Raw genomic sequence first — 25,216 nt, 5'->3', positions numbered from 1 at the left:
CCAGCAGGCCAGGGCCCGGTGCACACTCCTGCACATCCTCCTGCAGGGCTGAGAGGCTGAGTGGAAGCCAGGAGCAAAGCGGGGTGACCCACACTAGGGCTCTCTGCACCCCAGCTCTGTCCCTCACCTTAGCTTCTCTCCACATCTCTTCTCTGGGGCCCTTGTGGCTGGCATCTCTGAGGAAGGGTGTCAGCAGGGAGTCCTGCCACTGGCATGATAGTCACCCTGGAGGCCGCTCCCCCAGTGGCAGTTGGCATTGTTTTGGGACACTTCGGCCGCAGGTTCTCCTCCAGACTCCCACAGGTGACTCGTCATGTCTGCTGGTGTGGCGTTCACATGCTTTAGCGCCGGTGAGCAGCCCTGCAAAGATATGTCAGGTATGTCCCCGTTTCTGGGCCAAGTGTGCCACGGTAACCTTTGCACACTCCACCCATCAGCCAGGCAGCAGTTAATGATTCCGTGACTGGAGAAAGAAGAGATTGCAGCTGACTGTGGGGCCCATGAGCCCCGCTGCCCTCTGACCCCACCTTGTGTTGCAGTTTGTGACCAGCTGCTCCAGGCCTCCACTCCTGGGCTTCGCCTACCTCAAGCCTCCTTTCTCCATCCGCTGTGTCGAAGTGTCTGACGACCAGGTACCACTGCTGGGGGGCGGGGAACTGTCTGCTGGGCCCACCCCGCAGGTCAGCGGTAGCCAGCTGGGAGAGCAGGTTGGCCCTGCCTGCTCAGCTCTCAGTCCCTCTCTCCTCACTCCCTCAGGGAGGAGTGGCTGGGGGGCATTTGAGTAGCTACTGGTCTGGCCAGGGCTCCAGGTCGGGGACAGTGTGGGAGGTAGAGGTGAGGACATGGGCCTGGGGACTGAGCAGGCACCCGCCCAAGGGCCACACCCGCCACCTGCGGGTGCACATCTGGGCAGCCGCTCCCATCCCTGGTCGGTAAAGGAAGAGTGAGCACAGCAGGGCTGGCCTGCTCGGTGGGGCTGGTGCTCAAACAGCAGTTGGTTCCTGTTACAACCGTCTCCCTCCCTGCCACTAGCAGCCTGGTGGCCTCCGAGCGTCCCTGCATTTCAGGAGGCTGCAGCCTGGGATCCAGGTCCCTAGAATACTTGCTTCAGGAAGGCTGCCCAGATTACAGTCTGCCACAGGCCACCACACCAGCAAGGTCGGGGGGAGTGTCAGGCTGCACTCAGAAATGTTGAGACCTAACACATTTTATGGTGTTCTGGCTCTGACCTCGAGAATTGGTGGCTAACCAGAAGGCCCCGTTTCCTAGAGCCTACGTGACCCAGGATTCCCTGAGCAGGGCCTGAGGGTCGGGGATTGTCGCTGTGCACTGTCCTCTCGGAGCTTGTCCTCAGTTTGGGGGCCGGCCTGGGTGGTGGTGTGCACCCCACAGGCCCAGGCACACCAAGGCGGTGCACACGCTCTGCTCACACCCGTGCACTGGCCAGGGCTTCTCCCCAGGCCTCCCGTTTGGGCACCTGCCCAGGCTCCCAGGCCAGGCATCTCCCAACCCAGGCCGTGGTGTGCGCTTGCAGGACACCGGGGACACCCTGGGCAGCGTCCTGCGGGGCTTCTTCACCATCCGCAAGCGGGAGCCTGGGGGCCGTCTGCCCACCTCCTCTACCTGCTTCAACCTGCTCAAGCTGCCCAACTACAGCAAGAAAAGCGTCCTCCGAGAGAAGCTGCGCTACGCCATCAGCATGAACACGGGCTTCGAGCTGTCCTAGCTCCCGGCCCTGGCCGCCTGCCCTCACGGACCCCTGGCCTCCCCAGGACCTTCGGCTCTAGGAGGCGGCATTCCCCTGGGAGTGTCCGTGACAGTGGCCCCCAGACCCTCTCTATAGCCATGAGATGCCCCTGTGGCCTCAAGAACTTGGGATGCACATGTCAACTCTGCACAACATTCTCCAGGTGACACTAATGGGCAGGGGTGTCAGAGATAAACCTCCAGGTTCCGCCATCGTGGGTTCTTTCCTCCCGCATCCTGGCGGCCTGAAGCCCAGGCCTGTGACTGCAGAGGGGGGCCTGTCTTTTGGTAGTTGGGTCTTTTTGTGAGTCTCTCTCTCCTCAACTTCCTGAGTAAGCTTTGCGTGGACCAGGCCCAGGCGCTCCAAGGCTCTGGGGCGGTTTCCGTGACAGCCTGAGGGCACAAAGCCTGGTTTGCGTGAGACACTCTCCTTCCCTCTCTGAAAACTACTCAGGTAAGGCCTTGCCCAGCCTCTATGCACCCAGCACAGCCTCTGCCTCCGTCCCACCCCCAGCAACCTCTCTCCAGCCAGCCGAGTCCACCCACTCCCCAGGGAAGCCGAGGCGCCAGCAGGGGAGGCCAGGAGCACAGGAAGCCACATGGCAGCCCCTCCCCAGCTCTCGCCTCGGAGACCCTGAGCCCTCAGCAGGCCTGGGTGCCAGGGGCCTCCCCTGGCTCATTCTGCGTGCTCACACTGGCACCCCGGGTTTGCCGGGGGAGACTTGCTGGCCCTCAGAGCAGCTGCGCTTCTAGAAGGCGCTGTCTGTTCCCGAAGCCTGCCGATTCCTGAGGAGCAGCTGCCTTCCCCCTGCGCGTTTGCTGCTGGTTACCTAGGAAGGAATAGGCATTAGCCGAAGGCACCTGTCCCGCCACCATAGATTGTACAATCCCGAGAGCCTTGGCCTTGCACCCGCCCTTCCTCAGCACAGGGGCCGAGCCCTTCGCACTGACTCAGCTCACAAGGCTCAGGAAACTCATGGCCGGCCCTCTGGGTTGGTTTTCTTGTCATGGTGGTTTTTTCATTTTTACTTCACTTTACCTGTCTACCCATTGTGCTCCCCTGTCCTCATGCTCCATCTTCACCAGAGGACTTGACTCTAGCTCCAGGGCATTGAGGCAGAGGCAGTAGTAGCTGTCTGTGTTGACAACTCATCACCCCACCCAGTTCATCTCGCCCTTCAGCCTCTCGCCACGGAGCCTGAAGCCAGGGAGAAGCCTGGGCGCCCAGTCTCTCATCTGCTCCATGGAGCCGCCCCCTCCCAAGCACCTGAGCACCTTCTAGCAGGAGCCTTCCCGTGTCTGTGGCCCCTGTCAGAGGGCGAGTGCTGGGTGCCAGGGTCCGTCCACACCTGAGCCTGGCTGCGTGAGTGCCCCTGGGTTCTGGAGAACAGACTGCGTGTTTTTATTTTGATGACAAGACAGCAAGGAATTTAGGTATAGACAGGAATTTACTATTTAAGATTTATTAGTAACCTCTGATTTTGTGATTTGCTGCTCTCTATAAACGCTCATTTTCTCCTGCGCTCGTGAGTGTGTGCGCCACGCAGGTTTGCACGTGCACGTGGGGCCTGTGTGACCGTCAGCCTGCGTGCAGAGACGTGGTCCCGTCTCGAGTCCCGGTGCCTGGGAGCCGCATGTGGGGCTGGGCTTTGTTTTTTTTGATGAGGAGGGGCAGTCTGTGATTTCATTTAAGTTCTCTTCAGCAGCTGGAAACAATGCACTACTTAAAACACTAAATCTGTACTTTCACAGCTAGTGTTCTGCGACACCTGATGGCTCTTGATGGCTCTAAAAAGTCATGGGGTTTCTGTTTTCACAGATAACTTACAGACTAAACACGATCAAAGGCTTTATTAAATTTGTACTTCAGCACCCAGTGGCTTTGTCCTGCTCTTTACCCGAAGGCGAGAGTCCGGACCCGTGTCTCCAGGGCTCTGGATAGGCTGTGGCAGGAAAGTGCCACAAAGGGCACAAAGGGCAGGGCGCGGGCTCTGGCTGTCCCTGCCTAACCAGAGTTAGGGGCAGGGGCGGTTGACAGTTTATCACATTCACGTCCAGTTTTGTTGTGAGAAGTCACACGTTTCAGATAAAGGTCAAGTCACCTCTGTGCCATCCACACTCCCGCCCTTTCCCCCACTTCCCAGTGGCAGCCATGACCCCTCAGTGCACGTTTTAGGGAGTCACGTGTAAGGGTGATGGAGGTGTCTGTTGTGAAGGACCCAGACCGTTCAGACGTGCACGGGGTAAATCCTGCAGCTTCGTCCGGACACGCTCAGCCCTTCTCTAGTAGTGAGGGTCGGATCGCAGCACATGCAGCCAGTCTCATTCTGTTCAACACACCCAGCTTTGCACTTGGCAGAAAACCCGTCTCAACTGCCCACGCTCCCAACTCCACTGTGGGTGGCTCTTCCCTCCGCTGGGAGCTCTCACTGTTCCGCCCACCTACCAGCCTGGGGGCACCTGAGGGATGGAGCAGAACACTGGCCTTGAAACTCAGGGATTCAGGACAGAGGTGTTGAGAGCCCGACAGGCCCTTTTGTAGCAGTTGGGACCCAGCCGGGGCACCCAGGAGGGACTCATGCAAGGCGGGCTTTGTGCACAGAGTGTCCTCACCCCGCCGAAGGAAAACGTGTTTTGAGTTCCCAAAATACATCTGTAGTCTCCAGTGTGAGACATGCCCACCTAAAAATGTAAAGCCTCATCCTGTGACAAGGTGGCTTTTAATCACAAGTTTTCTGTCCAAAGTTTAGGAAAAAATAGCGTACTTACTAAAACGAGGACAATTTTAACACTGGCGACCTGCGAGGGCCTTGGGACGGTTAGATGGAGCACAGCCGGAGGAACGCTGGGCTCACCGTTTCTGCCCGCACTCAGGCCATCGGCCTGCCTTTGTCCTGGTGGTCTAGCGGCTCTCACCTGCTGGAGAGTGTGACGGCTTGTGGCCAGGTAGATTACCTCTGAGTTTGGCTGATGTGTATATCCAGAACTCCTTCAGGCCTCAGACACATTTCCTGGGACTTCTGAACTGGCAAGAGCGGCCGAAGCACTGTGGGAAGTAGCCTGTTCCTGCATTGGGCCCTGGAACCGGACACAGGCTCCGAGGTCCCNTTTTAACACCGGCGACCTGCGAGGGCCTTGGGACGGTTGGGTGGAGCACAGCCGGAGGAACGCTGGGCTCACCGTTTCTGCCCGCACTCAGGCCATCGGCCTGCCTTTGTCCTGGTGGTCTAGCGGCTCTCACCTGTTGGAGAGTGTGACGGCTTGTGGCCAGGTAGATTACCTCTGAGTTTGGCTGATGTGTATATCCAGAACTCCTTCAGGCCTCAGACACATTTCCTGGGACTTCTGAACTGGCAAGAGCGGCCGAAGTACTGTGGGAAGTAGCCTGTTCCTGCATTGGGCCCTGGAACCGGACACAGGCTCCGAGGTCCCGTCCCCAGGGACCGATCTGCTTGTGTCCCACCCAGGGATGCTGGCCAGGGAACGGAGCCCCACCCTGTGTGGGGCAGAGAGGGGCCACGTGGAGTCTGCCGTGCAGCCCGGATGGCTTTGTCACTACCACAGATGGTGCCAGATGGGCCTGGCAGCTGGCAGGTGTCACAGCCAGAGCTGGCCCAGGAATCCAGACCGCCAGGAAGTTAAGGCTTGTGTCCTCGCATCCAGCAAGTAGGCACGCAGGAGCCACCTATATCTACAGACTGGGTGCCGGGGTACAGATGGGAAGGATGTGGCCACTGCCCTGCCCCGCAGAGCTCACTGTGGGGCAGGGAGAGGGGGAGTGGCAGAACTAATCCAAGGAGATCTGTGGACACATACTGATCACTCGCCCCCAGTGCCTAGTGCCACACTGATGAGGCAGCCACTTCATGGCTGGGAAAACAAGTTCCCAGATGGGAAGCCCCTGTCCAAGGTCTCAGGGTCTGCACACCGAGGCTAAGATCCGCACCCTTGCCTGCACACTCCAGAGCCTTCCCCAGCACCAGCAGGCCGGAGAGGGCTGGGAGAGCCTTCCAGGGAAGGGGCCAAACTGGAGCAAAGCCCCAGGGGCTGCTCTGTCCCTTGTCCAGGGCCTGCTGTGCATGCTGCTCTTCCCTGTCCCATCACACCCACTTCGCCAACAAGGCCCTGCTGCATTCGTAAGGACCTGTGCCGAGGATCCCAGAGCTCCATCTCCCCCCGTCTGGCAAAACCAGGAGAGGTGACAGTCCGCAGAGCAGCACTGGTCCCCGGCTACAGAGCTAGAAAGCAGAGCGGGATGGGAGAGGGGGAACCTGAGGAAAAGGTAGCCTGCTCTGCTTTATCACCATCACCCCACCTTACCGAAGCTCCCCAGGTGGAAGGAGGCTGCAGGAGTTTCGGGACCCCCACCACTTGCACAGCTGTCCCAACAAGTGACAGCGCCTCCCCCTCCCACCACTGAGGGACCCAGGTGGGACGAGATGGGCGCCTGCTTGAGGAGCCGCTCCTTCGTGCGTTGGGAACAAGAGCTGTTCCGGGATTGCCGTGTCTTTATGAAGCCTTGTCCCTCAGCCCCCAAACTGCCTTAACAGTGACAGTGAACTTGCTGCTGCTTCCGCAGTGATGGCCAGAGTTCCTTGGTCGTCCCTCTTGGTTTGCTGTAACAGTAGCCGCAGGTGAACAAGCTGGGTGGCTTGTCCCCAGTGTCCCACCTCCCAGTGACACCGGAGGGTTGGACACTGCCCAGCTCCCACCACCATTGTTGAGCTGTAAGCAGCCAAAGCCAGTTCTGCCTCGTGTGGACAGGAAAGGAATTTACTAGCAGATCCTGAGCACCTGTGGACCAGGCCTGACGCAGGACTGGAGAACACCAGCGCCCTTGAATGCCGAGGAGGTCTGGGGTGCTGGAAGCCAAGCGTCCACGTTCAGGCTGCCCAAGGGCAGCACTTGCGACAGGTGGCAGTCTCCAGCAGAACCAGCACCTGCTGGTTCTGGCCTGCTCTCTGGGCTTCCAGATGCTGGGGGGCCAGTGGCTTTGGCTGCCGGAGGGCACCCTCCTCTTGGCCACACGCATCCCAAGGAACGCAGACGATTTATTGCAGACAGGGAGAGCGCTAGTCAGTTTCTTCCCTGTGTTTTACTGATGTTTATTATACCATAAGCCTTTGTCAAATCCAACCCAAACTTAGTGTTTTCCAAAAAAATTGAAAATACAAACAAAAAATGAAAATTAAAACACCCCTAACCCCATGACTTAGAGATAAGTATTGTTAACACGTGGAACGGCTCCATGCGTTTTTTTTTCTGTGGTACAAAAACTCACATATGTCTCTTACAGGAGTCAGAACCATTATGTACCATTTTGTTTTACTTTTTTGAATTTATTATTGTTCAATTACAGTTGTCCCCATTTCCCCCCATTACTCTCCTCTGCCCTACCCACCCCCAACTCTTACTCAGTCCTCCCCAACACCATTGTCTTTTTATAACTTGGTTTTTCTTTTTTTTTTTTTTAAGATTTTCTTTATTTTTAGAGAGGGGAAGGGAGGGAGAAAGAGAAGGAGAGAAACATCGACATGCAAGAGAAACATCAATTGGTTGCTCCCCTCCACGCCTCCAGTGGGGGACCAGGCCCGCAACCCAGGCACGTGCCCCAACTGGGAATCAAACCTGTGAGCTCTCAGTTTGCAGGACACCATTCCACGGAGCTACACCAGTCAGCGCTAACTTGGTGTTCCCTTTTTTTTTTTTACTTCATAGATTGTGCGTAATTTTCCATAGTAATAAATCTACAGGCACTATCATTTTCTGTAGCTTTATGGTATATTTTTTAACTTTTTATTTTATTCATACTCAGAGGGGAAAGGAAGGAGAGAGGGAGAGAGAAACATCAATGTATGGTTGCCTCTCGTGAGTCCCCTGCTGGGAACTGGCCTGCAACCCAGGCATGTGCCCTGATTGGGAATCGGACCGCGATCAGGTGGTTCGCAGGCCCGCGCTCAATCCACTGAGCTGTGCCAGCCAGGGCAACTTTATGGTATTTCTTATAGTCCCTTATTATCAAATATTTACTTACTTAATAACTAGCTCTTTATTGTTAGACAATTGTTTGGAAATTTTCACTATAATGAACAGCACTGCACTGAAAAAAATCTTAATAGCTCCACCAATGTATCTGTTTCCTTTGGAGAATTTCTCAGCCATGGAAATTCTGGGCCGTAAGGATGCACATTTCTAGGACTCGCCAAATTGCCCTCCTGAAAGGTTGTACCTACCTCCAACCGCTCTCCCCCCGCCCCCGCCCCGCCCCCCAGCAGCCACGAGTCAACATTTCTCTGCTGAAGTCTGCAGGGGGAGAGCCACAGGCTTAGAACGCTCTCCAGCTGCCAGGTCCTGCGGCAGGACCCCTGGGGGCCATCAGAATCAAGTTCCTCCTCTCCCAGACCCCACCCCGATGTCCCTGGACAGAGTCCATTGCCGGGCAGGGGCAGGATCCCAGTTCCACCTGGCGTGGCCACTGGCAGACCCTAACCTCGGTTCCCACGCAGGCACCTGGATGTCTTTTCTCAGGGCCTGCCGGCCACACCTCTGACGGGACAGCGAGCTTTTGAGTTATCATCAGCCTTATTTCCCTCTACAGCTCCTACGGAGTTAACAGATGTACGCACGTCTGAGGCAGTCATGCGGCAAGAGACTTTGGGGCCAATCCTTCCCGTGTTGACAGTGTGTAATCGAGGTGAAGCCATAAATTTTATAAACAAGAATAAACGACCCTTAGCAACATATGTCTGTTCGACCCTTCCAAGGTGATCGTAAATAACGGCACCTGCTCATTGGGGAGGGGTGCGAGCCAAAGGATTCATGCCTTGGGAGCATCCGGTGTAGGGAGAGAGGTCCCCTGGCCCCACCCTCCGAGGTCCTGGATGCCTTTCTGTTATTTATTTAAGCAGTTCTCCTGGCTGCCTCTGCCCCTGTGTCCCCCAAACTGACACCTGCTTCTCACCCCCTTCTCGAAGAGGTAGCATGTAGTGGGGTCAGCAGGGCCCTCCTGAGTTCATGGTACTCTCTTCTCCCCTGCCCTACCTACTTGTCAATTACGTCTTCATCGCCATTGTCCCAAGATGGCCACCCCTGTGGGACTTGGAAGACCAGCGTCCTTGTCCAGGCTCTGCTGCTAGCCACAGGGTGATGTCAAGGAGTCTGCATCACTGCAAAGAGGTAAGTGCTGGAGGTAGATAGACTCAAGTTCAAATCCAAGTCTGTCCTCTTTCTCACTGTGTTTGGCCAAGGTGCTGCCTCCCTGGGCCTCAGGATCTGTATCTGAAACAGACTCTAACACCCATCCGACGGGGCTGTGGGAGTGCATGGGAAGTGCACATGGAGGTTGCCCCTGTGTTTCCACGATGATGTGGTTTGGAAAGCTCCGCCCCTACGAAGAGTTCATTCGATGTCAGCGGGTTATTACATCATCAAAACCATCATCATCATCCCAGTGGACCCTGGGATTCTGAGCACGTGACTTCACCCCTCCGAACCTCAGTTTCCTCACCTGTGCAATGGGGAGAATACCTGTGTGTACCTCGTAGGGTTCTGTGAACGAAGGAGACATAGAATCCCAGCATTGTGGTAACAGTCGAGCGTGTAGCTTAGTGTCGAGTAAACGCCAGTCATGGAGTTTACAGGGCCTGGATTTAAGGCCTCGCTCCGCCTCCTGGAGACCCATGACCTTGAGTGAGTCGCTTCTCCTCTCTGGGCCTCAGTTCCCTCCTCTGTAAGTTGGGGATGATGGTGATATCACCACCTTCATGGGCCGTTGGCAGAATAAAATGAGGCTGCCCGTGCCTGGAAGGTGCTCTCAAGGTGCCCAGACACAGCCAGTGGTCAAACTGGGGCCGTTACTGGTATTCACTTCCCACCTCCTCCCCTCTCAGCCTCAGTTTCCTCATCTGTAAAGTGGGGCAGTGGTCTCTGAGATCCCTGCCGGCGCTCAAACTCGGTGACCGTCGTCTCTCCCTTTCACCTTGGCACGGAGTTGCTAGAGCCATGTCCCCTGTCTGGCGGGGACCGGACCCCCTGGAGGCCACTTGCTTCCCCACCCTCAGCAAGTCCGGACAGACCGGAGGCGCTGCTCGTGGGCCTCGGGGCTCCTCCTGGGCCTGAGCTGTTCGAAGTGCTTTGAAAAGGATAAAATGCGATTCAACAACAAGAGCTGCGTTTTTTTTGGAGCTGCTACCACGTGCCAGGCCCATGGGCTTATTGCCTGAACCCTCGGAAGCTGGTAGCATGACCAGTTATAAAAGGTGAGGACTGAGGCTCGGCGTGATTAAACTGCTCCCTCAAGGTGGCAAAGTAGCAGGGCCAGAGCTTGGATTCTAGTGATAATGGTAATGACTGTAGTAATAGCTGTTCCCGGGTGCCGCGGGCGTGCTGTCCTTTAAAATGGCCTCACTGAGCTCTCCGCGTGTCCCTGCTGGGTGGTGGTACAGCAGTCGCCCCATCCACGGTTTTGTTTCCCATGGTTTCAGCCACCCATGGTCAACCATGATCCAGACATATTGGATGGAATATTCCAGATCTACTTCATGAATTTCCAACTGCACGTTATTCTGAGTGGCGTGATGAAACTGTGTGCCACCTCGCTCTGGCCCACCCGGAGAGGCACCCACGCTGCAGACACTTGCCACCCAGCAGTCACTCAGTGGGCATCTCCGTGATCAGAGAGAGAGACCGAGTTCACATCCCTTTTATCATAGGGTGGTGTTATAACTCTTATTAGTTATTGTTCATCTCATACTGTGCCTAGCTTTTATAAATCAACCCTTATCACAGACACACGTGCACTGGAAAAACCAGATGCACACGGGGCTCAGCACGCCCAGGTTTCAGGCCCCCCTGGGGCCTCAGAACGCATCTCCTGTGGATAAAGGGAGGCAACTGTATCACCGTTCCCACTTCACAGGTGAGGAAGCAAGTCTGAGAAAGATGGGGTGACTTGGCCAGAGACCGAAGCTCCGAAGGAGCAGAGCTGGGCTTGAACTGCCCCAGGCTGTTGCTCACTGTTCCGCACAGTCTTACAAACACCAAAGGGCACCCAGAGCCTCCCCTGCCAGCCCCAAATGCTCCTCACCCTTCAGGACTAGGCAGGCAGCCTCGTGAGTCTGATTCTCTCCTGAAGAGAGGCTGCCCTGGTTATTCTAGAACACGGATTCTTACCCAGGGCTTCCACGGACTTCCTCATGTTGTGTGCGAACTGTGGACATGTGTGTGCATCCTCCCCCAGGAAGAGTGTAGCCTTCATCAGAAGTTTCAGATTCTGTGGAGTGGGGGAACCAAGGGACCGACTCCCCCAAGTTCCCGGGTGTCCCCTGCCTCCACTTGGCCTTGACTGCTGTCCTCCCTGAGACAATCCTGGAGAAGATAAGCAACAGGCCAAAGCAAGTGGAAGCTGCACCCCAGGTGGGCTGCAAAGGTGAATTTGGTTCCCTCAATATGGAAGGAGGACTGGACCAGCCTGGGTCCTGTCTTGCCAGTGCGGTTCCCGGGCCTGGTCTAAAGGGGGAGGTCAGCCACAAATCCTCCCGGGCACTGACATATGTGGCGCTCATGCAGAATTTATTATATGGAGAATTTTATTCAATTAGACTTGAAATGCGTCTGGATGCTTAAAGGTTCAGTAGTGATAACTGGGACAGGGTGGTCATAAAACTGGATGGGCTGTCGGAAGAAGGTGGCAGGGAGGCGGCGAGGGTGACATTGCACCTGGTCGGGGATTTGGGACAGGAGACGTTTGTCATTGGGATGTGTTACAAGTTCAGGCCGTGAAAATTACTCAGTGATAAATGCGCATTAACAATAGCCATGAAAAATATCAGTTAAGGGAAACTAGGTTGAGAAATGAGACAGCAGAATCTATTAGTGCCTGACATTGTTCTCGGCAGCCCATGATTAAAGTGAGTGTCACGGGGCGGGAGGGGGAGGCCAGGAGCACCGGGCCAGGTGTCCCAAGGCCACATCCTGGGCCCACCTCCTGGTGCCGACTCCTTGAGAGGAGGGGCTCCTCTCCCCTGAGCTTCAGTCTCCTCACCTGCAAAGCAAGAGTAGGTAGACGGGGCCCCCTCCAGGGTTGCAGTGAGGCTGGGGCCCAGCCGGATGCTGGCAGGGTCTTCTCTCTGATAGGATGCCCGACCACCAGCTCACCTCTGAGGATGGTATTAAATATGTTCCCGGGAGACCTGGGCCTGAGCCAGGTGAGGCCGGGACGCACTTTCTTGGGGGCAAAATGTACGGGAGCGCCCCAAACCCCAGTGGGCAAGATTAAGTAGTATTTTCATGCAGTATTTTAAAAATTTATGCAAAAAAATATGATCAACAAGGTACTGGTTTTAAATAAAAGCCCGAGTTCCTCCCCAACCCTGCTTTACTGGGCAACAGGGACAATCATTCATGAGGGCTGACAGTGGCATGCAAACAGCCTGGGCCACACGGGGCTTTCTGGAGAGTCACATGTTTTCACTGCGGAGCTCTCGTTAACTCTTCTGACCTGGGTTCAAGACCTGGGAGGGCATCTTGGTAAGTGTGCGGGGCGGGGAGCACGTTTGCCTTTTGCCTCAGGCTCCTGGACGGCTTCATAAGGCACTGTGGGTGAGTAAAGGTTTCAAGCCACTCCATCATCCGGGCCCCCAGGATAGGATTCCTGTTTTTCCCAGGTTGGGGCACAGGACACCCCTCCAGGGATGCCAGGTCAGCCCTGCACCTGGGCTGTCTCTGGGGGGACATTTGCTGGTGGAGGGCAGATGCAGAGGGTGTTCCAGGATCCCGGGTTAATGTCAGGCCTGTGACTGTCCCTCCCAGTACCGGCTGGTGGGGATGGGATTTGGGGACAGGCAACCTGCCTTGTTTCAAAGAGGGTCACTTTAGGACGCTGTATTCAGTCAGAGAGCTTCTCTTGTCCTCTGTGGGGTGTGTTTCACACTCGCTTGGAACTCGGTATGGGACAGTTGTTTCACTATATCTGTCCTGCTCCTTCCTGGAAGATTCAGAGGAGTGGGCAGGGCTGAGGGCAAGGAGCCGTTTGGGGCAAGCTCTCAGGACAGAATCCTCCACAGGGCACCTGCACAGTGGGGCAGTCCACCCCCGTGGGCCTCGCCGGAGATGTCCCTGCTCTCCCCGTTCTCAGTTCTGCTCTCGGACACTGCGCCCCTGCCTGCCTGGACGGCTTTCATTTTCACTCACGGTCCAGCCACGGCAGCCTGCTGGGAACAGAAGGACCCAGAAGGGATGGTGTGTGCCTGTCCCTCCAGCAAAATAAGCAGGTGAGGCGGTGAGGAAAGCCAGTGAAAGCAAGAACATTCACGTGACTAATGGTTTCAACACAGGCGGATATGCCAGCCCAAAGGACCACGGAGTGACCAGCCCCGCTGCTGCCCCACGCTAACCGGGCAGTCAGTAAATACAGGTCGGCTGCCTGGAGCCCACTGGGCACTTCGGCGGGCAGTGAGCCCTTCTGAAGTCATTTCCTACAGTTAGCAGTGCGAGACCTTCAGGGTCTCAGGGCCGCCTCCTCGCGCTTCATAAATATCCCCCTTCCCAAGGACACAGCTGGCACTGGCAGCCACGTGTCCTAGCAGGAGGGAGCGGTGGTGACAAGTGAGATAAAATACAGCCGTGGCACAAAACTCAGGCGTAAACCAGCCGAGTGCAGCATCAGGGAAGGACGGCCCGTCTGTGTCGGCCTCGCTGCAAACTCAAGATCTCACTGTCTCAAGCTGACAACGTCCCACCTCCGCCTCTTGCCCCCATCTGCCTGGGCAGGACATGCCCTCGTTTGAGAGGCGGTGCTTCTCTGTCCCGGGTCTTCCTCCCCAGATGGAGGAAGGCACCCCTTGGAGAAGCGTCTCCAGGCTGCACCCCCACTGCGCGCTTCGGCCCATGCAGTGTTTGTGAGGCTGCACCTTGGATCTGCAGCTGTCCTTCCCTCCACATGTAGGCGGTGACCGGTGGCTCCGAGGTGACTCAACTCCCAAATCCTGTCTGCCTTCCTCTTTATAAATGTGACATTTAAAGACCCTTTGGCCTAGGTAAGTCACAATTACATTTCCAAGGGCCTCTGGTGCCGCTCCAAATCCTCAGACACACCGAGCTGGCAGTGGAAGAGGCCCCCCCCCGCCACCCCTTCCCATGCACACTCAGTACAAACCTGCCCCACTTTTATTCTCTTTTCCTGGGCAGCTCCTTCTCCTCACAGCAATCACTTTACCACTCTTTCCTGCAACACAGAATTCAATCCCACTCCCTCTAAGACCAAGGAGAGCTGGGGCTGGGGGGTGCGGCTTCTCCAGCAGCCACAGCTCCCCAGGGCAGTGGCAGGGGGTCTGAAAGGCAGCTGAGTTTGGACAGAAGCCCAGCTTCCAGCCCCTCTGGGAGAGATCTTCTGAAGCCAGAACACGAAGGGCAAACTCTTCTTTTCCCGAGAGTCACCACCGAAGGGTTTATAAGGCTCCCGCTTTCCATTATTTCTGAGTGCCTCAGATTCAGTCCGATGGGTCGTTTTTCTTGTATATTTTTTCTCGGTTCCCCTCCTTCATGGCTGCGTATCTGGCTAAGGTGAAGAGATAGTCGCTGAGCCTGGCGGGGCAGAGAGAAGCAGGCGGAATGATCTGAAAGCAGCAATCAATGCTAACTGGGTCCTTCCCCTATTAGCCTTCAAGGAGGAAATATAAATCACGGGCCCCGAGAGCATCGAGTGGGACGTGAGCAGTGGCCGGCGTGGGCTTGATGGGTGGCACTTGGGGACAGCTTCTGTGAGCGCCGGGCACCTGGCTCAGGAGCCAGGGCTGGGGGGCTCCTATAGGACAAGGCCACTGCCCCCACCCAACCTCACAGGGCTGGTGACTTCGGACCACTCCCTGGGCTGCTTCCTGCACTTTCCAGTGACCAGGACCTGTGCCTCTGGAACTGGAGCATGCGCACAGGTCCCTAGGGATGCTGGTGACCTGCAGACTGCGCCTTGGGGCTGCGCCTTGGGGCAGCCGGGCCAGGCCTGGAACTTTGCCGGTGGAACCCACGCCAGGGGATGCTGGCGCTGCGTCTAGAGCAGGGTTCTCAACCTCGGCACTACGGACTTCCCGAATTACTCTGTGCTGCAGAGAGGGGGCTGTCTTATGCCCTGTGGGACACTGGGCAGCGTCCTTGGCCTCCACCCAGCCGTCCAACTAAACATGACCCCCGACACTGCCAGGTGTCCTGGCTGAGAAGCACTGGCCCAGAGCACTCTAGTGGCTGGGGGCCTACTCCCTCTCCCCCTTCTTTCTTTGAACCTCAGGGATGGGGCCTCAACGCAAAAGTTGGGGTGGAGAAAACCACAAGAGGAGACCCCTTTAGAGTGCTGGCAGTGAGTTCGGGAGCTGCCCACCTCTGAGCCTCCTGCACTTCTCCCCGTTTTCATGCAGGGTGAGCAGCGCCTCCTCCATCTCTCGCCGCCTCTCCCTGCCCGGCTCCTACCCCCTGCGGCCAGCTCCACACCAGGCCCTGCAGGAACCTCCCCGCCGGTCCTCCCCTCCCCACCCCGGCAGCCCTGCCGTGTTCGTTTCTTACACGCTCACTGACACCTTCCTTGCTGAGGGAATGGACGGATTCAGCCCTCAGAACATTACAGGGCTGTCGAGGGGGGGAGGGGGGGCGGGACAGTAAGAAGCTAGGAAGATCCCTGGGCCAGTGGAATGAGGAAAACTGAAACAAATAGTCCAACAAGGCCAGGAAAAGAAGTAAATAAATATATAAGACTACACAATTAGCAACCTGCTAATGAATGGCAGGATCTTATCTTCCCGAACCAAGGACACTTAGGAGCAGGTGGTTTACTCCTCCCCTCCCCAGCCAGAGAGTGAGTAGCCTAAACTGCCCTCGTCACGGAGACAGATAATAGAGGGTCGGTAGGTGCCATGAGCACTGGCCAAACCCCAGAATGGGTGAAGCCAGGGGATCAAGTAACAAAAAAGCCGTCAGAACCAGACAAGTCCAAGACAGAAGCAAAGCTGACCAGAGAGCGACGTGAAACTCCCAGATGTGATGCAACCATTTGGACACATCTGCACATGGAAGGGCACACCTGGAAAGCTGTTGAAGACTCTGTTGAGACCCTCCCCTGGTACCTCCCCTAAAACACCTGCTTTGAGAAAAAGGATAAAATCCCTTAAGACAAAGGCTGCCAGCCCCCTTTCCTCAGGCATGTACTCTTGCTTTCCTTCCCCTAAGCTGTAAGGGGCCCCCCAACACTTGCAACCAGGGGAGCAGTGGGTAGTGGCAGCTCCTCCCAGGCTCACCCCTGGCACCTGTCTCCAGGGGCTCTCCTTCACCTCCATAACTCGCTTTCTGAGTCCACACTGCCCAGTGTGGCTCACCTCTGTCACTGTGCTGTCCTTTCCCAAGTCCATGTGGCCCCGCATAGCCTCGTTCCCGTTGCTGTGATCTTGCCTCCTCTGTCTTAAGCCTTTCCTTTGTTTCGCTGACCCCAGCTTTAATAAATGCACCCTCAACATCACCCAGAAAATCTTTCCTGCATGAAGCCAAGAGCCCACACATTCCGGACGGTGCTGGGGCAGACCCACCTTGGTCTGGGTCCCTTTCCAGTGACACGGGCTCCCCCACAGTTGCTGCTGTGGCCAGGAATGCCACATGTGTCACCCTGCTGAGGCCCAACCCCTCACAAGAGGAAAGAAGTGGGTCCGGACCCATCAAAGCCCAGGTTATGTCCCTGTCGGGGGAGTGACCACAATTAAGGGGCCAGATCCTGGCTGTGAGGCCACTTTCTGGACACCCAGGCTAGCTCCCAGGGGTCCCCAGCTCTTGTCCTGCCCCTAGGCACTGGCCTTGCTCATGCTAACACTGCACGAGCCCAGGCGGGAGCGGAACCCAGGGAGGCAGGCCTTGGGCCAGCTGCAGCCCTCCCTGGGCCAGCCGGCGCACCGGGTCCTGTGCCAGGGCCCTGGGCCTGGGGGGTCCTGGGCCTGGCTGTCTCCTCTCAATTCACACTGCCCGGGGGGCCTTGTGGGGAGGGGACTGGCTGTGAGAGGGTCCTCGGGGAAATGAAACGAACAAAGTGCAATGAAATGAAACGGAAGGAACGCCCTCCCGTTGCTGCCACTTCCCATAGTGCATCCTGCTTTTCACGTCTCTGCCCTCCATCCACGTACCTGTTTAAGAACTTGGCCACGTTTGCATCCGTGTCACCCATCTGGACGAGAGGCACCACTCTGGAAAGTGAGGACGCCCAGCGTCACGAGGGGTCAGCACACTGCAAGACCCAGGGCTGCACCCCAAGCCGGCCTGTTGCAGCCACTGCGGCTTGACCTGCTGTCCCTGCCGGTCTGCGTGGACACTCCGGACGGTGCACTGCTGCCTGCCGAGCCTCGGTGATGGGGCAGGACCTTCGAGCACGTTACGTCTGCTGCGTAACCCTTGCCGGGAGACGCTGCCCCCAAAACTGAGGTTTGTGTCCCCTGCCCAGGGGGCTTTTCATCGGGTGGTGTCCCTCGTGCACGTCTCCTGCCTGGTGGACTGGGGACCCCTCCTCTGCTCAGCCCTTCCCCACGCTGGGGCTTTGGGTTGTCTCCAGGTGTTTGCTACTATAAGCATGGCTGAGGTGGGGCTTTGTATCTCCTTTTGAAGCCAAAGCTCTTTCTGTTACACAGGATCCCTTTCGGAGTGATGTGGGCCCAAGAGCCTTCCAGGGCGGATGAAAGCTTCGTGATGGAGGGCTGTGCACAGAGCTTGGGTTTGCACCAGACACACCGGGGCCCCACTCCACACTCCTGCCACGAACCACTCAGGGGACCCGGGCCCTAATGTCACCTCTCTGAGCCCCAATTTCCTGTCCCCTGTGAAGTGCGGGCTGCCACCACCCCTCTCCCAGGGTCCTCACAAGGAACCAGTGAGAGAATGACTGTTAGGTGTCAGGCACGGCCCTGGCTGTTGTCTCATAGTAGGGCTTTACTTCCATTTCTCTGTGAAGCCAAGTGGCAGCTGGTCTAGGGGTGGTATCAGTGAGATTTTTGTAATAACCTTTAGTTTCACTGAAAAGGCTGCCAGTAGTTCTGGGGGTCCCTCCTCTCCCAGGCTCTGAGTTCAGGGGTTAGGGTGACAGGTGGCTGGTCTGTTCAGAGCTTCCACCCACACCCCCCACAGCCATGTGGGTCCCCCTGGGCCCTTCTCTACCCAGCAAAGTCCCTTCATGTCACCCCACAGCCTAAATAAAACCTGCCAGTGGCTTCTTGTTGCTCCCAGGATAAAGGCAGGCCCCCATGGGACCACAAGGGGGGGGTCTGGCCTGGCCCGGCCTCGGCTCAGCCGCTGGCTTCCCTGAGCCCCGTGCCCCTCACTCTGGTTCAGATGCCTGGCTGCCTTTCTGTGCTTTTGGTGCGGACTGCTGCCTCTGCCCCTGCTGTCCCCTTGCCCTGGACTCTCTGGCTCACCCACCAGCCCTTCCGCTGTTGGCCCCCACAGCATGACTGAGAGAGACCCTCCCTGTGCCCGGGCTGGGTCACCCCCGCATCCCACAGCCTCCTGCACAGCCCCTACCACAATGTGGGCCCGGCAGCCATTTCTGCTCAGCTCAGACTGCCCCACTTAGAGTGACCGCCCCCCCCCCAAGGAATGGGGCAGCTGGGGCACAGGAGGGAATGTTCACTGAATGCCCTTTGGAATATCATACCATGTGAGTGCTATAGTGACCCACTAAGCCCACGAGGACCGCCGCTCCCCATAACTGCTTGTTTCTCTGCAAGCGGCGACCTGGCTGTGTCACAGATCCTTGTCTGCCCTCCACAATGTAGGGCTCTGAGGGCAGGGACCTGGTCTGGCCTGGTGTCCACCCGGCACCACAAAGGAGCCAGGTCTGCTGATGGGTGGCTGTGTGGCGTGGAGGTCACCCCACCGCCTGCCTCCCACTCTGACCAGGCTCCTGCTCCCTCTTCCTGGGCCCCTTACCGTCTCTCAGCTCGGCGACACACGGCCCGGCAGAAATGTAGTGCAGAGCTGCTCTTGCCCCCTGACTAAAAGGAGAAGGGGCGTTGGCTGGAGCAGGGGGCTGGGCGGGTGTGCCCGCTGCTGACCAGGAGCTCCTCGAGTGGGGAGGTGGCCCTGCGCCCCAGTAGGCAGTGACCTGCATGCAGGGTGCCCTGCCAGGACCAGCCACTGGCCACCTCCCCGCAAGAGTGGACAGAGCTGGGAGGGACCAGAGAGGGCATACAGGGGACCTGGGAGAGAGCTGTCACTACAAACCATTAAAGAGGGGGACTTATTCAATGCCCACGTGTTTCTGTCAGGACACTTGGCCTGCAGCCCACACCTCTCCCCACCCCTCAGGCTGAGGGTTCCCTGTACCTACAGGCAGAATGAAAGCCGTGAGAGGGGGCAGCTGGCTGGAGTATCTGTCGATCCACTGCTCCAGCTCCAGGATGGGGCCCGTCCCAAACGCGGTGTGCTCTGGGGAGTCACGGAGTAGGACACAGCCGGCCAGATGGTCAAAGAGCCCATCCCCCACCCGTCCATCTGCTCGGTGCCCTCCAAGCCACTCCCACAATCTCCAAAGGCTCCTTCCCACTCAGGAGCTGCAGGCCAAGCTGACCAGGGTCCCAGGTGACACCCGGGAGAGCTCTCGCCCTCTGCCCCAGCCACCATGGGACCCTCTGAGCCCGCACGAGGGGTCCAGACAATTACTTAAGTGGGCCTCCCTGGCCGAGGAACGTGGGGTCGCCAGGGCAGAGCCGACGTCCTGCAGGGAGCACTGGATCTGGAGGGGGGGGGGCGACAGAGGGCATAAATGAGGCCCTGCACAAAGGCGCCACCTGACTGAGCAAGGCGTGCGGGGGCTGGTCTGCTGGGGGCTGTCGCAACCTTTAATTAGCTGGCATTTAAAGGCTAGTTAGCAAACTGTCTGGACACCAGCCCTGCTGGGAGGCAACCTGGCTCCCTTGGGGACAGCTGGGTAATGCTGGGTTCCAAAGCCAAGGGCCCAGAGATGGTCAACCGGGATCTTCTCACCCTGACCCTTGTGCCTCCCCGGAGCCTGGGCCCTGTGAGGTTTGTTTTTCTTTTCTCTAAAGTGACAGCTTTTTCTAACCTTTTACAGCTGAGCCAAGAGACTGCGCTCAACAGTGCTTTCTCAGTTATGAAGGACAGGGCCACCAAGAACGTGGTCCACGGAGGCGTGTGGGGTGTTTCAGGGCAGGAAGCACGGCTGGGCGAGGCCTGTGCTCCAAGGGGTGATAGGGGGCGGGGTGGGGGGGAGGTGCGTACAGCAGAGGTGGCCCATTGAGCTCTTCTGGAAGGGCTCCAGAAGAGCCCTTCTGCATGACAGATGGCCCACAGGCTCCTGTGCTGATGAGACCCACATACGCCCCTCTGACTGTGCCTGGCCAGGGTCCACTGGAGCTCTGTGGTGGTGGGCTGTGGGGAGCGGAGCTCTGTGACCTCTGGTAAGATGGCCACTGTGACAGGGTGACAGGAGCACGACGCAGCCGATTAGCACGGACCCCCCCGACCCAGCAGTGGACTGGACACTCCTGAGCTGCCCATCAGCAGACCCTGGGTGCATTGCAGGCTGCCTGCCATTGGTGGCTTTGGTGGGCAGGGAGCAAAAGTACTGGCCATGGGCTGGCGACTGCAGTGATCATCCCAGGGAATGCTGGGGAGAGCTGGCCTGGCGTGGGGGTCGGATCCCAGCTTCACTGATCTCTGGCTGTGGGGTCTCGGGCAAGTCACCCTTTCTGGGATCCTGCGAGGATCAAGTGGGATCCAGTCTGCCTGGCCACCTCCCACAGGCCCCGTCAGCAGCCCCTGGAGGACAGACTGGGCCTGCAGGTGAACAGGTCACAGGTGCCCTAGCTGAGAGGAGGCGGTCTGACACTCCTGGTGATGTCTGCCATGAGAGGGGAGGCATGGGGGGTGTGGAAACCCGGGAGAGGCGCCCAGCCCAGCTGGAGGCAGAGCGGATGCGGGGGCACTGGGTGTGGGGTGATGTTGGAGCTGTGACTCAAAGGGCAGGAGCCTAAAGCCTGGGGGCGCCCATCACGTCCTAGCCCCAGCTCTCCCTCTGTCAGCCCAGCTCGGAGATGCGCACAGCGGGCAGAAATGACCACTGGGGGCATGAACGATTCCCCATTACGAGGCTGAAAATGCTTCTCCATCACACAGGAGGTGCTTCGTTCACAGAATGTTCCAGCAGTCAAGGCCTCCCATACGTAGGCAGCCCCCTCCCACCCCCGCCACCCTGTCTGCTCCAACCTGGCCTGGAGGACTGACTCGGGCTGAGGGCTGACCGTCTCAGGAGCAGTTCCTAAAGGTACAAGTCAGCATGTGGTTGAAACCTGGGACACGTCCTATGTGTTCCAGGGCGGGCGTCCCTGTCTCCATTTCTGAATTCCTCTCTGTGGATCAGAGCCTCCAGTGCCCGAGGAGCAGAGCAGTTATGCTAATGACCATGAGCTCCCCTGGAGGAGGGCTCGCCTTTCTCAACCTCTGTGCTACCGACATTTGTGTCGTTTTTTGTGGTGGGGATTGTCCTGGCACTGTAAGATGTCTAGCAGCATCCCTGGCCTCTATCCACCAGAACATCCTCCCCCAGTTATGACAACCAAACATGTCTCCAGACATGGCCAAGTGTCCCCTGGGGGGCAGAGACCACTAGCCTTTCCATTGCCCTATCTTCTCCGGGAGGGAATTTCTCCATCTGTGTCCCCATTTTCCAGATGGAGAAACTGAGGCTCAGAGGAAGAGCAACTAGTCCCAGTGACAGAGAGAGGAGGCGATAATCGAATGGCAAATCCGGTTACAGTCACCAGGCCTCAGGGATAAAAAAAAATCCCACCTTGGGACGAGACAATGTTACTCACTTTCTCAAGCTCTTCAGCAAATGGGTGGCCCTTTTCCGCAATTAATTCCATGGCAAACCTATGAGGAAAAAGGAAAAAGAATTTGCCTCCCCAGGCGCTGTCTTGCTTGTCAAGGGTCGGCAGCCTCGGAGACCAACCAGCAATCTCGGGGCTGCATGGTAATCACACCCACTGCTGCCCAGTTCAAATTCGCCTCAGGACCCGTCCCATCCAACCTTACCCAATAGCGGAACTTAATTCGTCTGTAGTTCCTAAAGCTTCAAACACTTGGTCGTCTTTGGACCTCCTTTCTCCAGTGAAGGTGCTGGAAAACCCTGTGAAAACCATGTTTAGCTGCCTTAAAATAGGACATTTTTTTCCTGCCATGCACTTTTCGGAAAACTTCCTGTTTCCGGTATAACATATACACAGAAGAGTGCTCAGCTCACAAGTGTACAAGTTGATGGATTGCTGCTAACTGAATACACCTCTGTGATGGGCACTCACGTCAGGAAGGAGAACGCGACCAGCACCCTAGAAGCCCACATGCACCCCCTTTCAGGGGTGGTTACCACTCATGGGTAACCACCATCCTCACTTCTGTCTTGATGTGCTTTTAAACTTAACAGTCATGTACTAACCATCCTGCTAAAGAAATAAGACACATCGATGCATGTTACATATACATTACAATTGTATTTCACATGAAATCAAAGGGCTCTGTATCTCTGCCCAGGTCACATTTCCTGCCTTTCTCCCCCAGGTATCAAAACCCCCAGGGAAGACAAAACCTGCTCCCGACAGCCAGGAGCTGGACTGGCAACACCAGATAGGCTTTGGCGCTGCCAGATGCCTGCCTGGCATTCAGAGGTAGGCTGTGGTGTTCTCTGGTTGAACAGAACACCATCAGATGGGCAACCCTGTGATCACGACAGATGAAGACCAAAACGGGACGCTGGCCGACACGTGTTAGCAGGAACCCTGTCTGAACTGCTAGGTCCGAAGGACCAAAGAGAACCAAGCATCTCCCTCTCCTGGCTAATGTGATGGCCACTTCTTCATCAGTTACCGCTTGGTCCCTCTTTGCCCCTCTCCCCTTCTAGACAGAAAGGATTAGGACACCTAGTCACAGAATTAGCCTTGCTTCAGACATCACCCAACCCAGAGCAAAGCCCTACCTGCTTGCACTCTCCCCAAATCACTGAACAGGAGCCCGGTCCTAAAGTCCTTCCAACTTCCTGTTACTGAGCTGCCCACTCAGTAACATGGTGTGTCCCTTCCTGTCCCCATGGTGTGCCCCATCTCCGGCTGCAATGAGCTAACTGACCGACTTTTTCCGATCAGATCGTCCCCGGAGGTCCCTGGAGGGCATCAACACTAACAACCTTCTTTGTCATTCCTATGCATATTTTTTAAAATTGTAGTAACATATACATAATATAAAACTTGCTATTTTAAGCATTTTTGAGGGTACAGTTCACTGGCCTTAAGCACATCCTATGCTTTGTTTTAGATCTTTACTACACAAGTACACAGCAAGTTCTCACTGAACATAGCGGATGGGTTCTTGACACTGTGGAAACGATGTATAACAAAACCAATTTCACCACAGGCTAATTAATCTACACAAGAGTTAAGGTCCACTGCATCTCATCAACCTAATTAATGACACTGAACGAAACACCGGTATTAGAGGACCTGCTGTGTATACACAAAACAATGTATACTAGTGATCTGCTTGGTTTTAACTATAGAAAATGGTATTATACTGATATATTCTTTTTTCCTATACAACAATATGTTCTGGTACTTCTTATATCATCAAAGTGATAATATGCCTGTTAGAGAAAAAGAAGGTCATAAAAGTAGGTAAACAATGAAAGCCCTTCTGCCCATCCCCCGCCCCCACAACTCAATTTCTCTCCCAACGATTCTGAGTGTTTGGATTGTTCTGCAACTGGCTTTGATCACTGGGTGGATTAGGGACCTCTTTCATATCACCTTACATTTGGGTGTTGTGTTTGAGATCTGCCACATACTTTTTAACAGCTGCAAAGGATCTGGAAGAACTTTAAAATGGAGTCTTCCGCATCTCTATTTGCATTTTCTACCTGTCCCCACCCTACCTTTATCTCCTGTTTTGGTGTAAATCTTGGGGATCTTGGGTGTCTTCGAGGAAGGCTGTGGCCTAATGAGAAAACAGGCATCAAGAGGCTGTGAGTGGGGATGGTTTCTAGAGTGGGGCGCCTCCGTCTGTGGGTCCCAGCTTGCTGCTCGTAGCTTCAGAGGCAACACTTCCTGCCCCCTCACCTCCTTGATTCCCCTGTTGACATCTCTCCCCTCCAATCCCTTAGTTGTAAGGCCTTTGTGTGGGCAAGACACAGATCTTGCCCACATCCGTATCTGCAGAGCAGCTGATGTAGTTCCTTGTTCAGAGCAGAAGCTGAATAAATATTCACCAGAAGAATTTATCAATCATTCTCCACAATCCCTGCACAGTGCTAAGCACATTCTGGGCGTTATCTCCTGAAATTACCCTGGGTGTCTTTCCACAACCCAAAGGTGGGCACTGCCTATGATCTTCATTTTACCGTTAACAGTAGCTCACAAGCCGACACCCATCTTCCTAGGTCACCCAGGGAGGAGGAGGGAGGGCTGGGACTCATGCCCAAGACCATCTTATGCCGGACCCCAAACTGTTGCTTCTACTCTACCCAAACTCTCACCCTCTATTCCACCAGGTCAGGGCCTCTTGGAGGGAAAGAGACATAGGCCACTTCCATTCTATGAAACTTCAAGATATTCAGAAATAGAGAATTGACAAAACAAGGTTCAAAAACTGGCGTTTTCAAGTAGAAGAAATTCGGAGTTCACCATTCGGAGTTCACATTACAAGATTACTCAAAGGTTAAATTAGTGGATCTATGAATAATATATGACTCCATTATTAATTCATGGTACTCTACAGGTTCTGAATGGGATGCAAGTTTCAACGTGTATGATGACAGCCATGTTTAGATCACGTGGTGTATCTCCGTGTCTGTAAGTATAAACTGCTTTGGGGAAACATGAAAGTGAGAATCGAGGCCCCTCCTGACTGTGAAGCCAGGCAAGACGGCCCTCTTGGCCCACATGGGATATGCTCTGTCCTGAACTTCGATCGGGCTTTTCTTGTGCAATAAAATCTTGTTTTCTGGCTTCTAGGTGCCTACACTGCCACGGTGACGTCAGGACCGAGGCCGTCACCTGGCAGGTGCCCTGTGACCTCACTGCGGTGTGATGTAATTATGGAGAACACAATTCCAGGTGTTCAAGTTACCCTCCCAGCCAGGCACTTACCTGTCCCCGTCTTCCGCGCCCGGGGAACCGCGGCTCTGGAAACGGGGACAAAGTAGCCTGCCGTCCGCGAGGCACCCGCGAAGGCCAAGGCGGCCTCCCAGGGTCCACATAGCCAAGTGTCAAGCCCCTTTGTCGGGGTTGACCCCACCAGGCTTCCGTCCTGGTCCCGGGGTGACTCCACCTACCGCCGGCCGCACCACCTCTCAAGTATCATTTTCCATTGGTCTGTGGCGCTCAGCTCAGGGAGGAACCCTCCCAGGATCTCGTTTTCCATTGGTTCACGGAAGGAGCTGGGCGGAGAAATT

At 56.1% G+C, this 25,216-nt stretch overlaps 2 protein-coding genes across 6 annotated transcripts in view; one reads left to right on the top strand and one right to left on the bottom strand.

Moving 5' to 3' along the window:
* UBE3B (ubiquitin protein ligase E3B) overlaps positions 1–1,824 on the top strand; it is a 44,094-nt gene extending 42,270 nt beyond the window's left edge. For all 4 annotated transcript variants that reach the window (XM_037052307.1, XM_037052306.1, XM_037052309.1 and 1 more), the window contains exons 27-28: positions 540–632; positions 1,535–1,824. In XM_037052307.1, the coding sequence (XP_036908202.1) occupies positions 540–632; positions 1,535–1,726 (285 nt within the window). In that variant the 3' untranslated portion in view covers positions 1,727–1,824. The remainder of the gene's footprint in view (positions 1–539; positions 633–1,534) is intronic.
* Positions 1,825–13,897: 12,073 nt separating this feature from the next.
* Positions 13,898–25,096, bottom strand: MMAB (metabolism of cobalamin associated B). Of its 2 annotated transcripts, XM_037052303.1 has the most exons (10): positions 24,912–25,096; positions 23,699–23,760; positions 21,814–21,907; positions 21,594–21,651; positions 20,376–20,538; positions 19,420–19,492; positions 19,084–19,185; positions 18,688–18,752; positions 16,896–16,955; positions 14,271–14,328 (listed from the first exon to the last, which is right to left on the bottom strand). In XM_037052303.1, the coding sequence occupies exons 1-9, from the start codon at positions 25,019–25,021 to the stop codon at positions 16,900–16,902; spliced, it is 783 nt and encodes a 260-aa protein (XP_036908198.1). In that variant the 5' UTR covers positions 25,022–25,096; the 3' UTR covers positions 14,271–14,328; positions 16,896–16,899. The 2 variants fall into 2 exon arrangements, with proteins under 2 accessions (XP_036908200.1, XP_036908198.1); XM_037052305.1 differs by lacking the exon at positions 20,376–20,538 and having other exon boundaries at positions 13,898–14,328; positions 19,088–19,185.
* Positions 25,097–25,216: the final 120 nt, after the last annotated feature.

The sequence above is a fragment of the Sturnira hondurensis genome, unplaced genomic scaffold (assembly GCF_014824575.4).
Source record: "Sturnira hondurensis isolate 20B ecotype Veracruz unplaced genomic scaffold, ASM1482457v3 Scaffold0007406, whole genome shotgun sequence".
Classification (NCBI taxonomy): Eukaryota; Metazoa; Chordata; class Mammalia; order Chiroptera; family Phyllostomidae; genus Sturnira; species Sturnira hondurensis.
This window is presented reverse-complemented; position numbering and strand designations above follow the sequence as displayed.

Coding starts and splice junctions, on each gene's coding strand:
- MMAB (XM_037052303.1), bottom strand. CDS start 25,021: ATGTGGACCCTGGGAGGCCGCCTTGGCCTTCGCGGGTGCCTCGCGGAC. Junction 21,908..23,698: donor CACCAAAACAGGAGATAAAG/GTAGGGTGGGGA, acceptor TGGTTTTCACAG/GGTTTTCCAGCACCTTCACT. Junction 19,186..19,419: donor GGCCAGGGAGGCCCACTTAA/GTAATTGTCTGG, acceptor GTGACTCCCCAG/AGCACACCGCGTTTGGGACG.